The sequence below is a fragment of the Aplidium turbinatum genome, chromosome 8 (genome assembly GCF_918807975.1).
Source record: "Aplidium turbinatum chromosome 8, kaAplTurb1.1, whole genome shotgun sequence".
Classification (NCBI taxonomy): domain Eukaryota; kingdom Metazoa; phylum Chordata; class Ascidiacea; order Aplousobranchia; family Polyclinidae; genus Aplidium; species Aplidium turbinatum.
This window is the reverse complement of record NC_137479.1, coordinates 29,319,502-29,338,429: the sequence shown is the minus strand read 5'-3', so window position 1 is coordinate 29,338,429 and position 18,928 is coordinate 29,319,502. Positions and strand designations below refer to the sequence as shown.

The window sequence follows — 18,928 nt, the reverse complement described above, 5'->3', positions numbered from 1 at the left end:
ATTAAAAAGCGTCCATTAAGAACTCATGTAAATTGACCAAGAGATACTTCCCGTCCCTCGATGAGACGGTAGGCCATGTAGACACAGCCCAAAGCTTACTCAGTTACATCTCATCCCAGTGAACGCGTAATATCCTACAACGCCTATAAGCATGGTTGCTACAACGCAACATCTGACGCTCACCAAAAGAAGCGTAAGGTCTGTGTTTTGGATGTCGAGATCAAAACTGACTTCTCTCCAGCACCCTCTTAGTGTATTCCGGGAACATCCTCACATGGGGCAGTAACAGAATGGACTCTTTGCCCCAAAACCTTATCAGATGACGATCGCTATGACCACAAAAGCTGCCCCGCCATCATAAATTATCATCTATGTTTGTTATCTCGGACAATATGCTGTTGCTGTGGACCTTGCATTGAGTGTTGCAATAAACACGTCTTGTTGACGTAAGAATGACATCATAATTTAACACTTACCGAAACCTCGGACGAAATTTGAAGGCACGTAGTTGCGCAAGTGAGACACCTCGCGGTTGTGTAAATATTCTTGAAAAGATTCCGTTTGTGACATCAACAAACATCAACAAGAGGAGCAGATAACTCTTTCCAAACCAAAGCATCACGAAAATTATCCCAGAATCGCAAAGTTAGAAGATTATTCTGCTCTTTACGCATTAAACTATGTCACTAAAGCATGTAAATCAACCGCTCTTATAGCAGAAGCTTCTTTAAAAGAATAGTTGTAAAGTAATCAAGTATTTTTAAAACACATAGTTGCACACAGATATTCTCAACAAGCTAACAAACTATCGTATGCGTATCATATCAGCATCATTCCGTTCCTTTTTAACATTGATTCAATGTATTTATATTAAATCAGTCTTCTTCTGAACAGCCCTGCCGGTTGAATATTGCCACCTGTGTCAATATCTAAAACATCAGCGAGAAACTAAACAAACAGCTTTTGTTGAAAGAAATTATCCCAAAATTTTGATTTTGTTACTTTGCTCAATTGATTCGAACAACATTCCACATTAGCTGCTTCCTCAGGCGACAAGTCTCAACAACGTTGCACCTTTGTATCCTTCAACAGCGTTTAGCAGCTTTCGTCTGACGCATAAAAGGTGAATTTAGTTGACTGAACTAACTCAGCGTTGTTTTTTTCTTATTTCGTGATCACAGATTTATTTGTCATTTGTACCGACTTTCCCAATCTTTTCTATAAGTAGAGTTTCAACAACTACAAAAGCTCGAGAGTAGCAATCCGAGCATTGCTATTGTTTCATCTGACGACTAACCCATCTCACCCAACTGCTTGTACCGCTGCAGCTGGTATGTGAGCTGGCTATGAGCGGCGATATGGTTGGTCTACCTCACCGGACTTCTGAGTGCTCACTGACAGGCAAAGAGGCTTAGAAGTTTCTTGTACGCTCATGTTCTTCTTGTTTTGGGCAAATATTTATTACTTTCGTCCGCCTGGCTTCACTCTGTGAGCATTTGAGTGGAAACAGCTACGTCATAAGCAGACAATAGATTATTAAGACCTCTCGAAGGTTCAGAATCTGTGGCTGACTCAATTTTCTGCAATTATAAATTCCAGTCTTCAGATCTTTTTTCGATTAAATAAACTTTGAAATAACTTTAGGGTCATCTGGTGTGAGTTGAACCGAAGCATCGCGCGTTGTTACAAATATCAGTTAGTCGTTAAATATACGAAATAAATTGAAATACCTCAACATCGTAAAAATCAGAGAATGCGTTTTCGAACAAATTAAACGTCTCACAATTTATCCTGAAGGTTCTAATAAACCAAAGTATCTTGAAATCGAATTTTAAAATCAAATGCATGACTTTAAAATGAGATAAAGATCCACTTCAAAAAAGAGATTGGCCCTCGCAACTTGATTGGGTGCTGTATTTACTAAGTTCGTATTCACTAAATCAAAAAATGACAACTTTACATGCATTTCCTTGAGAAAAGAATCACCAAAAAGGGATTTATTATATATTTTATGTGATTCGCTACAAGCTTTTTTGTGTTCGCAATGAAAAGCAGTAGGCCTACCAGCTGGAATACCGATTCATCAGCAAGTGTATAAGCAAGAGGAAGAAAAATTTGGTGGAATGTGACATTATTGCAACAACCAATAAAAGAGTTCGTTTGTCCTATTTTGGGGAAAGCTGTTGGTCATTGCTACAACGATATATTTTTAAAGATGCTGCTCACCTTCAAACTATTTGGCTTTTGCGAGATTTGCTAATGACCCATTCCATGCATGCATGGTAGCAAACTAGGACTTCTTTAACTGATTCATCGTCTACAGACGTTTGATGTTGATGTTAAAAATTGATCAGGCTGGTTGAGTTCAATCACGTTCAACAGAGTTGACTCCAATAGTTTTGCTGTAACCAAACCAGCAAACCTCTTCTTTTGTGCATTGATTTAACGTTTGCAGAGGTTGAATCAAAGTAAAAAAGAAGAAATTTCAAGCTGGAAAACACAAAGCGGATACAATACAACCAAATTAGGCAAATTGCAAATAAACGAGGTATCGCGGTTTCGTAGATTATTCTAAATCAATTTGTAAGTTTCAGAGTACAACTTACACATCATCGAAGAGATGTAAACACAGCAAGATACAGTAAAACAATCATAAAAACAACTTTTTTGATAGATTTTGTAGTACAAATACTTACAAACTTAGAAATTGTTGACGGACAGACTTTATAAGTTTTACTTGTACCAAAACCCTGCATCAATTCAAAGTACAAGCATCTTATGCTTTCTTTTTGATTAAATTCGTTGAATAGTTTATAATGGGCACCATCATACTGCATGTAAACCAGACCATTGCCTTGAATCAATGGATCTACCAAAATAATCTGCAAGGCTTACAACTTCCTGTATTGACAACTAGATCTTTAAAATTAGACATTCCATACCTTTCCTGCCATAAATTACTAAATCTTGAGTTAAGATATAAGAGAAACTATGCAAGAGCAATTTATTTTAATCTTTTAAATATTTTTAGGCTTATCTATATCTGGAAAATATCTTTATAATTGTTATCAAATATTTTTCGAGCTGCCTGGCTACTAAGTAGACCGGATCTAAAACAGAAATGTCTGCGGAGAGATAAAAGAGTATAAAGTAACAAGTTTTTCTTATTTCCCACAAAACTTCTCATTTTGAACACAACTAACCAAAACAACAGAAAGTTAAGGTCGCCTACAATGCCACAAAACTATTTATCCAACTTCACCAAAATCAATTCAAAGAACTAAACTGCTGTGTTACAATGAAAGCCACCGTTGCCATTATAAATGGAACCAATTCAACGACAGAGGCCAAGTTGACAACTGACTGTGCAATTAGTCGTAAGTTGCAATTGCGTTTGGTTGCGTTAAAACAACGCACTGTCACGTCGATTGAACAAAAATTTGCAACTTACAGGCCATCTAGGGTTTTTAATGATTTACTAAATGAAACCTGGGCAATGTTTAATCAACGTCATTAACCATCGAACAGATGCAAAAACTATAACAGCAAGAGCTGAAATTAAGATCCAAATAATTCCAGTAATTTTTTTGACGTTTCGACGTTCAGAAATGCCAAACTAACAAATCAAATTCAAATTTATTTTTACCAGAAACCCAGTGACGCCGACTAGTCTCAATTTGGGAAATGGAAAACTTGAAAAAGGTGTCGATAGTATCGAGACTAAGCTGTCCGGAATGATGCCAATGTTTCCGGACTTTTCTTCAAGTATTGCAAATCTGGAAAGTCGAATACGTCATTTCCCATGCAAACTCAAAAACCTGTCTTCATTTTCAGGTTCACTGAAACAAATAAAACTAGACCTTGAACTAAAGCGTTGCAAAACCTTTGAGTACACAAGAAACTTGGGTCGGGAACAAAATACATTGTCACTGGCTGCAACTTAATGGTAAAAAAAAATCAAAACAAATGTACATCAGTTGTTATTTCCGCTCACACAATATATCGAAGTTCAATCACTTACAAGTAATTGCTTGTAATGCTTGACAATTGACAACATTCCATAGCTACAATTAACCACATCCATATATGTCATTTTGTGCAAACAACAATACCACTGTGACGCCAATATGGCAACAACAAGTTGTCAAAGTATCAATGAGTGTAGCGAGTAAATCAAAATAGCATTGAAGTTGCCTAAAACTGAGGCTCTCAGTTTCAAGACTTGCACCAAAATAATTGATCTTCGCAAATCACCAAAACCAAACAAAAATAGATTTCTGTTGTGGTCGCCCAACTCGTGCTTAAAAAGATCTGCCTGTCTTGGATGATAAGGCCAAAGATTGCCTTATTCCTTGTAGCTTCTCTACGCAGTTTGCGCTAACATCTTTGTAAAAAGGTAGTCATCGTATCCAAGCTTACTCCAGGTGGTTAAAGATTTAGATTAAGTGGAAAGGAACACAAGAAAGTAAATCTTCGTGTTCACCTTCAATGATATGATAAAATGTCTTGCTGAGACTCAGCCGTGTGCTTTCCATCGGTAGCGAACCAACTACCTTTCTCACACGCCCTCGTCACTCAAACGACTTTGACTTCACCGCAGTTCTTGGTAGAAAAAGCCTCAAATCAGAGATTTCCAGCCATCTTGATCCTGTTTACCGCTTACTGACTGCATCAAGATAAATTTACCCTCAATTTTTCAGCTCAAACTTTCGTCTACAACATTTACATCCTTGATAATTGAAATTTAGTTGTGAATCCAGCCTTAGACCTTCGGCCCAAAAACCCAAGTGAGGCCCAAACGTGAATTTGCTTAAAACTGGGTTTTTTGTTTACTGCATGAGCACAATATGCTGTTTTGCTTGAATGTGATGTTTTAAAATGTCAAAGTTGATTGAAGTAGTAATACTCTCGGCAACAAACAAAGGTGTTGAAATGCAGGGAATGACCTTTGCTTTGAAGTGACATTCCACGACAAAAAGTGCTGAAACATTAACTCAGCAAGTTGTTCCGAGTCAAGTACAGCTTGCCTGTTGAGTTGTATTTTGAAGTCTGATTTTTTTTTTGCAGTTGGCCTTAACATCTATTTGTAGACTTCTGCCAAATCCGATTATCTTCGCACAAAGTTTGTGGTTTGTACATCGCAGTTCATAAATGTATTACTTCACAATTTCCTTGGTCATACAGTACCATACAATCACAAAATATCACATAACATTTAAACATTCACACTTGCTTAGATTAGGAATTAATTCTTTGCCGTATACAATTATACATTGTATCTCAACACGTCTAGCAACAACCGGTGCTGATATGTTGACCAGTATTTCATCTTGTCTAAAATGCAAATTACAAACAACAAAACAAGAAAATAATTTCTCAACTGTGTAGAAACGCATCGTTTGGTTTTTCTTTTTCATGAGCACTTTTACAATCTCATAATGCAATTTTGGTAAAGAGGTGATTTTCTTGAACCATGAACAAGGGCTAACATGAGTATGGCCGATAACGTTTGTAATTTTTTGTCAATTTTATAATTCGCGTCAAAGTAATATCAGTGATATCGTTTGTTTAATGTAGCACTCTATAACTTCTGGTTTTTAGCGCTTGTGCTCCTTGTAATTCCATTGTATATAAAAAAAATTGCGGTATCCAAAATATCTGATGGTTAAAAAATTTATATCAAGCGGTTTGCCAAGACACATCATGTGCTCTGAAGGGGCGTCGAACCGACGCTCTTCCGATCACCATGCAAGCGCACTCACTACTCGGCCACGTAGCCAATATACTGATATTTACTGATGCTTTGTGTCAACCTGTCATGTTTCATGATGTAAAAATGCATTCCCACTACGCTAAAAAACACAGTCGCTGCCATTTTAAAATGTTTTATGTGACCAGACCAGGAATCGAAACCCGTCTACTACTGTAGAAACGGAAATGAACACACTAATCAACCGCCGCAGATGAACCCAAAAGTTCATGATGAAGGCGCTCGAAGATCTCAAGTCTGAGTGATGACACGTGGAGAGAAACATACAACCTATGACGTCAAAGCACTGGCTCCATTGTGTTTTGGCTAAAATTGTTCATTTTTTCAAAATGTCGCCTGTGCAATCAAGCGTGACGAGGTCAAAGCTATCTATCAAGTTCTCTTGCCAGAAAGAAAGGGGCTGTTTGTTTGTGGGTAACTTTAAACCTCTGTTACTGTAAACAGGCTCCACTGTGGAGACTCAATGGCCTGTGGCTGATCTTGTTCTGTAAACAAAACTTCCAAAGTACTGTGCCGAACACCTAAGTTGTACTGAACAATGTGTTTATTTATGTTTTTAACGCTTCCGCGTTTGTAGTAATAAAATGCCCTTCTTACTGAAGACAACTTAGGGTAGGTGTGGCGTTATTGTAGTCACCTCATTACCAAATATACTTTGGCAGACTTTAATAAGTTTTCTTTGATGAAATCGGGTAAAGAAATGGAAAAATTTTGAAGCGGAAATCGAAGGGATTTAGGGCAAATGTCATGGATAAAAATGAATTTCAGATATCAATCACTAAATGATGTTTTAAAGCAGTACATCTCATCAGAAAAAGACACGGCTTAACCTTTTGAACTATTTGAGTGACTTTGTCAAGACAAGTGTAGGCTCAAAGTAATCAGAAGAAGAGCCACATGGCCAAGATAGAAGATGAATAAGAATGATAGAAAAGAAAGAAATTCTGCTTATTTAACTTGGAGCAGTGGAAATTGAAAGAGCCACTGACTATCGGGAGTATTGGCCAGTTGATCATCTGGTTGAAAGCTGACAAACAAATGAACAGTGCACTAATAACTACCGTGTAATTGGAATACCGGGACATTTTAGGCAATATGCAATGCAAACAATCAGGAAACTTAGCAGTATTCCTCTAAGTGCGATTCAAGAACTTCCTTTGGCAATAACCCAGACAGCAAATCAGTCGATTTTTACATTGATTTGATGTCTGCAGACGTTAAATCAATGTAAAAATCGACTCATTTGTTGTCTGGAAAGTGTTTTTGTTAAATATTTTAACAAGAAAGTACAAGAAAATGAAACAATTTTTTTTTTCACCACAAAATCAAAAGCAATGCGAACCCAACTAACTAACCGGAAACTAAACAGTTAAAAACTACACCACGATCATTATGAAATCTTTGAGGCTTAAAAGAGTTGTAAGTTATATTTCTAACTGGTGGTCTTCTTCGGAGTGGAATATCCTTTGTGCAGTTTGGCAGAGTGGCAACTGATTTGATGGTGTAGCTTTATAGGATGGACAACACTTTGCCACAGCGAGAAGGAAACTTTTTCCTGTTCAACTTGATAAAACCAGAAGCTATGTTAACAAGACAGAAAATGCATTCTCTTACTATGTGCCGTTGACACCTGGCGGAAGTAGCACGCAAGGTTGACTTTCACAAGGTAGCGTGCGAGAGCTTTGCTTCAACGTGACGTCACAGAGTTGAGGCGATGCCAGAGATCCACTTTCTACATGGAAGCAACGGTGGCGGGAAGTCTTAATGCCTGGCATAAAAAAGGTTTTGATTCAAAAAAGTTAAGGCAATTTTTGTAAAACCTTCTTAGATAATTTAAACTCTACGGCTTGCCAACTGCCAAATGCAGCATATTTCTATACTAATTTTCTAAGTTGGATTGTTCATGAATTAAACGTTGCACTAACGTTATACGTCGTGTTTTCATAACCGCTAAGGACATAAGACGTTAAATCAATTCAGTATTGTACATTAAAGTTTATAAAATAATTCACTAAGACACTAAATATGACTTCTAACCATCTTGCCAGGTGCTAATTTTCTGGTGTCGAGGCACACCAGACAAGGCTACAAGTACAAAGTGAACGTTTCAACTGCGACAAAATAACCTTTCCTATTTTAAAACAAACCTTTTCCGCAAGAAGGCGCACAAGGACCATATTCTTCAAACCTCCATTCAAAGAGATCCCGGCCCTCCTCGCTGGGCTCAATCGTCTGGGTGTCGTTGGCGGAGGTGAACATTGTTAGGTTGAGCGTTTCAGGCAAGAAAGAACTGAAATCATCAACCACGTCATAATCGACGTCACCTACAGTGACGTCATCTCTATCGGCTACGGAATGGGCTACGTCATCATTGATGTCGTCATCACTACAACTTCCCATGGAACAAGGCTGAAAAAGTGAAGACGTTGCTGAGATGATAATCACTTTTTTTTAGATAAAAATAGACAATATAGAGAGACAGAAATTCCTTGAAAACAACCCACACACAACGAATAATACTTACATCAAATACAAGTAATATTAAATAATAAAGTAACCAAGCAATTGGTACCCCTGATGAATGTTGGTTGGATTGCCGGGTTAATGCAACGGAAACGAAATAACGCGTCTGTGTCTCGATAAGACATTTCAATGCATTGGCTCACAAGAGGATGAACAACATACCTGTGCCGTGGATGGTTTATCTCCCACACAGTGGCGCTCATCAAGGTCCTCAATGGCACCGGCGTATTCGGACAATGCTTGACACTTGACGATCCTGGTGGTGATGCCGACACCGCAGCTCACTGAGCAACCACCCCAGCTCTCCGAAACCCAGCTGGAAGATAAAATGAACAATATGTCTTCCAACCTGTGTTTCGTTTTCTCGATGTTATGGATAATTAATATGGAGAGTTATAGTAAGTTGTATTAGAATCCATCAACTAGAATGTAATCGGACGATTGAACATACCAAGCAAGTTAAATCAGTGATGCGCAGTAACTTATATAATTTATTTGGATAAAATTTTCCCCACAAAAAAAATAAATTGTTTAGTATCTTATTCAAATAGAATCAAAATACCAGGAAGCCGTTTTCGTGGCAAAAGTCGCAAAGTTGGCAAAAAATTAAAATATACTATATACTGTAAATTAGTCAACACGAGTAATTATATTTATTGTTTATAAATGATGGTTTGTAAGTAAAAAAAGAAGATAAGCAAAATCTATAGCTAGCGCTAATATTGAAGTAACTTGTCAAGAGAAAGCAATGGAACGTCTTTAATTATCCTATTTTTCATCAACTCTCCATAAAGTAACAACAACCAACACGTAATCTCTATAGCGCTTTTCTTCCAAAGGAGTAAAACCGCAGGTGACATATTCCACATTCATTTATTGTCATACCAATCAGATTACCTTGGATGTGCAGACATGGAGTTCTCCTCTCGTAGTCTGAATGCTGCGTTCTCGAACTCTGCATGAGGCTCCTCTTCCTCCAGAAACTTCACAGGACTCTCTGGGGAACAAAAATAAACAAAGTGACCACGTAGAAGAGGAGAGAAGCAAGTTAAGGTAAAGAACTGGTATCACCAGTGCAAGCTGCAAGGTCAAGTCATTCCCGATCGCTTATAGATTGAACACTTAAAAATCAAACAAAATAATGACAATCTTCTATCGAAGGAAAACAAAAAGTTGCTTGTTTGTTGGAAGTTTTCTAACGAATTTTCAACTTGTTATCATAACTATGCCAAGAGATAAAACAGGAACTCCTTTATTAGGGAAAGAAATCACCAAAGGGGAACGGCATATCGGGGTAGAGTGACCTGTTGCTTTCCACTACGTTCGCCAAAAAAACACGCTTTAAACTGCAAACAGAGTGACACCTGACCAACACGGAACCGAACCCAAGTCTCTGGCATAAACGATTATTACATCGCCTAGCCGTGATAGATATCGCAATCGCACATAAACAACGTTGAATCCTTAATGTCTGAAGCATTTGCTCGCTATATATGATCACGCCACCACCCACCTTTCTCAATGCAGGCTTTGCGTACAAGACATGCTTGCCTCACAACAGGCTTCTTCGTCGGATCACAATGGAACCCTGGTTGCTCGTAGAGACCGAAGCACTCCACTGCTCTGTACTGCCACCCAGGCCCACAGCTGGCACTACACTACATGAAATATAACCGTAAGGTGGCAGGTAAGAGTTATTATCTGTGTGCACATTGCACAGTACATCTGTCCTCCAAACCTCAGCACCAACCAGTATAAAAGTTTATTCTTTACTGTAGTCTAGAAGTTAATGTCACAGGATACCAATTTTGCCTTGATAAAACAAAAAATATGAAAATTTTCTTTAAAAAATTGGGTTTATTTTATTTATTCCCTTTTTGGTATATTTTGACGAACTTTTTCTTACATAGCAAACGTTGCCTTTTTACACCTTTTCATGGTTTGGCGACGTTCAAATACTGTAAAAAAGCACCTTTTGTGAACTGAGTTGTCTCTTCTACTTGTTATATCGTTTATAATTACTGGATACCCCAAGACGGTAAGATAACATACCCTCAGTCGCAAAGACTCATCCGGCTAGCAAAATCGGTCCTTTTTACATTCATTCAACGTGTGCAGACGTAAAATCAATACAAAGAAACAGATTTTGCTAGCAAGGCAAACGACTGTAACAATAGTTTGTTATAAGTCCCAACCTACCTCTGACCAGTCTTGGACCTTCCATTTGGGACAGGGATGAACATTGCAGCTCCTCTTGATCTCAGGAAGAGGGATACCAGCTCGAAAGCAAGGAGAGTCATCTTTGGTGATGAGATCTTGCCCGTTGATGGTGTTCTCAGCGCAAGATACTGATCTGCTCTGAACTCCTCCATCACAAGAGGCAGAGCAACTCGTCCAAGGATCAGGGATCCACCTGTGATGAGGAATGATACAGCATCCTTTGGTGCAAGATCATTTTAATTAGTTTCACTGAAACACGTTTAACAGATTGTCTTTTGGCCTCGCATAACATTATGAGGAAAATGATTTAATAAAACAAAAGATGAAAATCGTGGGACATAATTTGAGAGGATTGGTGGGCCAGTTGCATTAAGTAGTTGTTGATACAGTAGTACGGTGCAAAGAAAGAGATGCAGGGGAAGAACTTAAGGAATCGATATAACAGTGGGCTGACTCGTTGAGTATCGGAAAAACAAAGAAAAGAAGATTGTGAGTTGTTAAAATAATTCACAACCGGTACCTTTGACTCGGAGATGGCATATAATGATGATGATGATAAAATTCTCCATGAGCGAGTAAAAGGACTCAAAATAACAGAGCGATAAACCATAAGCTACTTTCAAAACTTGGCGAGACTTTAAGCAAAATAGCCGCTGTAAATCTAGAAACTACCAACTAGAAGTATAGCATACACCAGAAGCTGGAAAAGCAGGCAATTCTCACCTCAATTGTTCCATAAATTCAAATGCAAGATTGTAGCGTTCTTCCACGTAACTGCGCTAGACAACAACGAACAAAAGATGGAGATTAGTCATTGGGCGTCACCACTTAAATATCGTCTAAAAATAATCACTTTTCACTAACTGCATAAAAATAGGGTCAATTTACTCCAAGAAGAACCCAGCTGCAATTGTCACCACCCACCTAGTTGGACACTTGTCGATATTGCATCTGTGGACTTTAGGAGCAGGAGGAGTGAGACCTTCCTCATGGCATTCCTTATCATCCTTTCTCTCTCTATTGATAGCATCCACGCAGATCGGCCAAATGTACTGCAGCCCTGAAAAAAAAGCAAAAATGCAACACAGCATGAGGATCCCAGACAGTTTTGCAGATTATTATTTACATTGATTCAACGTCTACAGACGTTGAATTAATGTAAAAAACGACTGATTTGCTACCTGGATAATTTTTGAATGGTTGGATGACAAATGCATGTAACAGTTATTTTTTACAGGTTCTTCTTCTTCTTCTTCTTCTCTCGTTTGACTTGTAGTAGCTTAGATTGGCAATGCCTCATCGTGCAGCCATGATACGGTAGTTGGGTCCAGTTTTCGAATACCAATGATTCCACTTGGGGGCCGTAAGATGGGGCATTCGTGGAGTATGTGTTGCATTGTTTGTTCTACCGCTCCGCAGACACATATCGGCGTATTATGCAACCCCCACCTAAATAGATTAGCTCCAGTGCAGCCAACGTCACATCTGATCCTGTTCAATGTGACCCATGCCTTTCTTGAGAGGTCTGCTCCAGGAGGGATGGAGAGTGCTGGTATAACTGAAAACTGGGGAGGGATATGTGGCAGCTCGTTCCATTCCTGGGCCCATGTCTCCATGCAGCTGAAGTTCTTATCCACAAGCTGTGTAGCATATCGATGGAATGGGCGCCTTGATGACAGGCGTTGGGGTCTGACTGGTCCATATCTTTGGGAGTGACTGTGGAGAAGGTGTTGAGGATCGAGTCTTGCATGCAAAGCCAGTTTGTGAGAGGCTTCTTCCCTACGGACATGAGCAGGAGCAATGCCAGCCAAAGTTGGCAGATAAGCAGCAGGTGTGGGGCGGAGACAGCCAGTGATGATGCGCAAGGTGTCGTTAATGCATACATCCATCTTTTTTGTGTGTCTGCTACGGTTCCACACAGCTGTGGCATATTCGGCTGAGCTGTAGACCAAGGCTAGTGCACTTGTACGCAAGGTTGATGCTCGGGCTCCCCATCCTGTTCCTGCAAGGCTTCTCAAGAGGTTATTTCTCGAGGTAACTTTGGCACGGAGTGACTCGATGTGGGGTCTGTAGGTCAACTGTCTGTCAAGTTTTACTCCAAGGTAAGTTGGGTTTGGAGTATATGGTAAAGGATTTCCTTTTAGCGAGACAGACAGTTGACGCTGGGATTCCCGATTATTTAGATGGAAAGCGGAGAACAGGTTTAAGTTTTACAGGTTTAAGTTGCTTAAAACTACAAAGACAAATACTTACCACCGCCGCAAGTGGCCGTGCATTTTACGTTCGTCTCGTCATGTATCCAAGCCACCGCTAGAGGTCGATAGAACTCATATCTGATATACTTCCAAACACTGTGGTCATATAATGCCTGCAAAACAATTTCAGTAATTTGACATCAATAATTATATCAGCACAATGTACCCTAATGTCTGAAGACGTTGAACCACAGCGTCACACACAAACACAAAACAATCGGTTGTTATTGCGTACAATGCAATTATATACTTACCACAACTTTCATATCTTTGGGTACAGGACCCGGTACGTCAAAATATTCTTTTCCATATGAAGATCTTCCATATTTGAGTACGAACCCTGACCTTTCCGTGACCCCTGACCTTTCATTGACTCCACTCGGAGTTGCCTCATTTGTGTGTGAAAAGATCAGGTCCAGTTTCTTGCTACCATTAACCATTAAACCTAAAATAAAAAGTGAGTTTACAACTGCTTTGATGATGAGGTACAACAAAAACACAGGCTACAATGGGTCGAATATTGAACTGTGGCTGGAAAGAAGTATGTAAGGATTAAAACATGAAGATTTGATTCTAACTCAAGTGAACGAGCAAGGATGAGGACGCTATTATCCAAATGAAATAATCTCAATTCAAGCCAACAACATATTTGAACAATGATTCAAGGCAAGAAGATGGAGTTTTTCGAATTGACCCTTTTTGTTGACTTCTCAGACACTTATTAAGGGAATTCGGTAACAAAACCCGCAAGATAATGATGATGAGAAGACATCACATGAGCAAAAAATGCGATGATTGGAAATTGAGAAGACGAAAGATGCAGACCAAAGTGAGGATGAAAAAATAGCGCAAGCAAAGACTTGGAAAAGATCAAAGATCTTGGAAATTATTAAATTAAAAATGTAGGTTGCCTTGTCCAGAGTGTAGCGGGGATAGGTAAAGATAGAGGTGAGTCCCATACTTCATCCAAGCATCGGGGAATGAGAAGATAAGGTTCACATTTCACATTATACTAAGCCTTCGGCACTAACGAGAGTAGGGTGGCCAGTTCCTTTCTCTCGGGCATTCTGCAAAAATGACCCCAAATAAAGTGGGAGATCAAGTAAGAAGATGAAAACTAAATGAATAGGTGGAGAAATGTGTTTTTAAATGAAATAAACGATGAGATTTTCTTTAATCCGGGCTATCACATAAGAAAGTGTATAACGCTTTACGTTTTAGATAATGACACTTGTCGAAAAAGCTCTTAAGTAGCTTGTGATGTTGCAACACGCCAATCAAATACAGTTACAAGACAAAATTCTTCGACAGAGTAATCCTTCTTTGTTTTTACAGTCACAAATTCGCCAACAACAATAAAAGTGATAATTTTTGATTGATTTTAATGTTAAGTTGTCTATGTTTCGTTGAATGAGCATTTAATATTAATTTGCTGGTGGGAACTTGAAGTGAAATAAATAAATCACCAATTACTTCTTACGCGGCTATTAATTAGAACTTCCTAAGAAGCTATTAAATTGTCGAGCGAAAAGACTGAACAATGTGGGAATTGCAAGTGCCAAATATCTTCAACCCAGAAAATAATCCTTTTTTATATTGATTTAACGTCTGCACACGTTGAATCTATGTAAAAAAGCACTGATTTGGCGACTGGGGTGAGTATGTTACAACCTAGACAGCAAACCAGTCGCTTTTTACATTGATTCAACATCTGCAGACGTTGAATCAATGTAAAACACGACTGGTTTGCTACCTGGGAAGAAGACAGGTCTACTAACACATGCACCATTGTACCTGCATGTCCTGAGCCTCTCTCAGAGACACTCACATGGCGGCTGTTTTGAGGGATGGTAATGACCACTTCCGTGCCTAAACACAAGATAATCCTTGAGAATTTCTTTGGCAGTTCAGTGCCATAAAAGTTTATTTACCAAAGACAATTTAAAACAAATGAAGTTTTGTAAATAAGAAAACCAAACGAAAAATTTACTTCAATGAGCAGCAGTAAAATTCCACAACAGCCTCATATTGACTTTCCCACCACGCAAATATAAACAACACGCGCCCAATTTGCGTTAAAATTGAAAATGTAACACAAAGGTTGTGTGGATCTTGTGCTTTATATTGGTTATTATTTAGCTTTTATCAGAGCAAAACTTCTTTCCACGTCAAATGTTTACTCTTGAAAGGAGTTGCGCAAAATTGTCAAAGTAATTATTTGGTTAATTAAAATGGCGCAAACACTCATCATCGATCTACTCCAGTTTATCAACGTAATAAATACGTTGGTGAAACTTCCGACTTCAAAGCACTGGATGCAGGGTGCATTTAAAACTGCTTTTAACAATCAGAAAACGTGTGGTATGTGCTGTCATAAATATTATATAAACATATCCTAGCGAGCAAAATCAAGCTATTATACATTGATTCAAAGTCTGCGGGCGTTAATTCCATGTAAAAAGGGTGGGTTTTGTTTGTTGGGACAACCATCATGGGTACAGTCACTTTCCCCAATGTCATTGTCATCGTGGAATGCAACGTCAACGCCAATTTGTTGCGTCATACAAGTATTTCTCAACGTCACAAAACAAACGCATTCTAGAATGCTACGTAACAGATTCACACGCCACCAGGATGGTTATGAGTTTCATTTCTTCAAAATACAATTTTGGTAAAGAGGTTACTTTCTTCAGCCACAGACATATACAACCAAGCAACCACACGGCATTTAACATAATGGATTAAAATTGAACATAAACTATAAGCTACAAACGTTTTCGGCCATACACACGTTAGCCCTTATCAAGTAACAAAAAATAACTGCTTATCATATCTACAATGAAAATGAATGACTGATCTAAACACTGAATTGAAAACATTTCTTCAAAAGGAACAAACATCTTTGGTCTAAATAGTTTGCACTACAAATAAACTTGACAATCACACCTCACACGCAAATGGGCCTTGAAATGGGGTAAAGGAAGAGTGGAGTTATCCCAGTCAACAAGTCAGTTCTTTTTTGCATTGATGTAACGTCTGAACTGATTTACTGACTGGGGGAGATTCATGCCGGGTGGCAAACATAGCTAAAATGTGTTTATGGCCAACATTTTTTTTTATCAATGCTTAGTTTTTGACGTGAAGAGCTCGCGCATTCTACATTCAGCTTGGCAGGGAAGTGGTTCATCGTCCAAGCAGACATAGCCTCAAAAAAAGACGCATGCACACACAAAGATGATACCCGGCTCCAAAATTGGACTACGTAATTTTCACGTCGGGTTATAAGTTAATCTGAGTTTCACCTGCAGCACCTAGTCATGAAGTTTGTATAGAACAGAGAACAACAATAGGTAGACTGCAGCAAAAACTTTAAGCGCTCATTATTGTACTTTAGTACTTATAAACTTAGTCTAGGTATGAGAATAAAATTTGTTAATTCATCTCGATGAAATTTGCGGCAACATAATGAAACAAAAAAATGAAATTCTTTTAAAAAATAACTATCATCACAAACAAATCGTGCAGAGTTCTCCGACGGACAAGTGAAGCGTCGCCGATCGAATTTTGAGCTGTCAAGAGGCGAAGAGATGGCTGCCTGCTAATCTTGACCTGACAAAGTGTCGATCTTGTCAATTCACTTGTCGTTTGTCACACGAGATGAGTGACATTTACAAACAGACTTTCAATCACTTCACAGAAAGTTCACCTTCATTTTTATCAGGTTTAGACCGGTATAATCCAGTTACAAGCTTGCAAGAACTTCCATCTCCGCCACAAACTCCACAAACATCGATTGTCTTCTCACTGTTCAGTTGGCGATCGCAGCCAACGGGCTAGAAAAACATGACATCATTTGAAAGTGACCTCACAATGCGGCAAAAGCAAACACACAATAAAAAATTCACTTTATGTCTTTGAAGCACTTACAAGAAAATCGCGCGTAGTTGTGATGTAATAATTAATTCACACGTAAACATCCATGGGAACTAAGAATTGAAGACATCATGGTGACTGGCCAGACAATCCTTCTCTGATTACTTTTTCTGAGGTATCTATTTACTTTTGACAACGCTCATTCCTCTCAATAAAACTCAAAATTGGCCACCCAGGAATGATGGAAATGGAACGAGAAACACGGTTTGCCAAAATCTTAGTGGTGTCATCGTTGGCAACCACATCAAAACACTTGTGGTGAAATGTTTAATATCATGATTCTGCCAGCGCAGATATGGCGGTGTGGATGTGTAGTTTTGTGGTGTTGTTTTTAAGTGGAGGCTTTAGATTCTGCTGTTTTAGATCAGTGCAAGTGCTAATATAATAATTCCTTTCTCCGAAAATACTGTAGAATACGTTTTGTTTGTAGTCCAGACATTTTTGTCGTAGCCAGGGTTATGTCCGCTGGTTGAAAATTTCGATTAATTGTACCAGAAGGGCAACAAAGCCTATCTTTGTGTCCACCTTCTAACTCGTCACTAAGAGCCTTGCAAAGACACAGCCGCGTGCGCTTTCAGCGGTATCAACCGGCGCCCTTATAAACGCAGAACAAGGGCTTTTATCATGGTCATTCAGTAAGTTGGAAATGAAACAAAGACAACGCAACTGGCAAATTGTTCTAGAACATTTTCCCCAGTCCTTCACATGTTTGAATTGCTGCAGATTGAGCTGACAACATTGAAGGTCAAAGAAAAATCTACGAAAACCACTGACCCTGCAAGTCACATCAAGGAGCAACAGCCACAGATCAGTCCGAGCGAGCAAAAGTAGCATTTTTTGCAACGTTCCAACGTTGCTACTCGTTGACAAAAGGTAATTTTTGCTGCGGCCTGAGTCAAACTCAAGGAGAAAGGTCAAGTTGAAAGAGATAGCCACTTTGAAGACAACGAACAATGTTTGCAAACCACTGTTCCCGGCCACAAAACAAGCACCAGCAAAACCCTTCTAAAAATACCAAACATTTCAATATCGTTTCATGGTGTTCAAATGTCTAAGTCATGCATTTATAGTAGACTCTGCTTACAAAGAGACAATTTGTTAATTTTTCTTTTGGCAAAACAGTTTCACTGTTTCGCTTTGTACCATTTACTAATTTTTTCCGTTTTTCGGTGGAATGATTGAAGTAAAATAAGACACTTTAGGCAAAAGTGACAAAAAAAGTAAAAATAGTGTATTATCTTTTGCTACTAAGCAACACTACCTAGAAGTAGTTTAGGTGGCCTTCACCAAGTCCCCTATCAGTTGACTCGGTATATAAAGGAAGGGCGTAAGTGTTTAAGGGACATAGCAGATAGATTGTTGAAATACGCGAAATGCGAACAAGACTCACTGATTGGTAATTAACTGAAAGAAGGTGTGGCCCTGGGGTTGGCCGTGTCCGATAGCCAAGTTGTTGCATGTGCAGATAAAGCTTTATTTGTTGTTAAAAGCACATTGTCAAACATAAAAACAAAGCTTCAAAAACCTGAAGCAAAAATATAATTTATCACGGAATTTCCAAGATGTTTTGTTTGCTGTAGTTACTAAAATAGCTCTAGAGGTGCTCTGAAAAGCTGATAATCCTGTGATTTTGCAAAAACTCTACGGTTCTATACGTCTAAATAAAGAGTAATAATAACACCATTCAGTTTTCCCAGCTACGTCTACAACTATACGCCCCACAGTACAATAACACACCCACATTATACAACAGCCAGTTAGTGGACATACAGTAGCTTAAGAAGGCGCGAATGATGAAAATACACAAACTACATCATGGCACCATATTGAGAAAGTGTTTGATTTTAAAGAAATGACAAACTCCAAACTTATTCGCTATCAAAATTATGTAATAAAACACATGTTTATGATACAACAGAGCACACTCTATCTATAACAAAGCTCTTAGGTTTATTCATATGACAAATCAACCTCATTCTAAAGAATTGGTGTCACAAGCAAAGCCTGGCAACAAAATTACAAAAAAAAGCTTACATCAGTATAAAAAGCATATTAACTGAAGGCTACGACGACTTGTAAGAACAAGGGATTGGCAATCTCGCCAAGTTGTTGGCCAAATCACCCAATTAAGATATGCAACTTTTACAAACAAAAAAATAGAGCCATCCGTAAGAATTTTGATGTCAGTGTTCTCTTGGCAACTCACAGCAACGGTTCCCATCAGCAA

General features: G+C 38.7%; 1 protein-coding gene across 1 annotated transcript in view; it reads right to left on the bottom strand.

Annotated features, from left to right (window-relative positions):
- Positions 1–18,928, bottom strand: part of LOC145775328 (ADAMTS-like protein 1) — an 84,792-nt gene that overhangs the window by 47,882 nt on the left and 17,982 nt on the right. Inside the window, exons 5-16 of the mRNA XM_082586604.1 lie at positions 16,475–16,601; positions 14,563–14,637; positions 13,023–13,213; positions 12,767–12,881; positions 11,438–11,573; positions 11,237–11,287; positions 10,493–10,706; positions 9,807–9,951; positions 9,191–9,290; positions 8,456–8,609; positions 7,918–8,179; positions 7,385–7,538 (exon numbers count right to left, since the gene is read on the bottom strand). Coding sequence (XP_082442730.1) covers positions 7,385–7,538; positions 7,918–8,179; positions 8,456–8,609; positions 9,191–9,290; positions 9,807–9,951; positions 10,493–10,706; positions 11,237–11,287; positions 11,438–11,573; positions 12,767–12,881; positions 13,023–13,213; positions 14,563–14,637; positions 16,475–16,601 — 1,724 coding nt within the window. The remainder of the gene's footprint in view (positions 1–7,384; positions 7,539–7,917; positions 8,180–8,455; positions 8,610–9,190; positions 9,291–9,806; positions 9,952–10,492; positions 10,707–11,236; positions 11,288–11,437; positions 11,574–12,766; positions 12,882–13,022; positions 13,214–14,562; positions 14,638–16,474; positions 16,602–18,928) is intronic.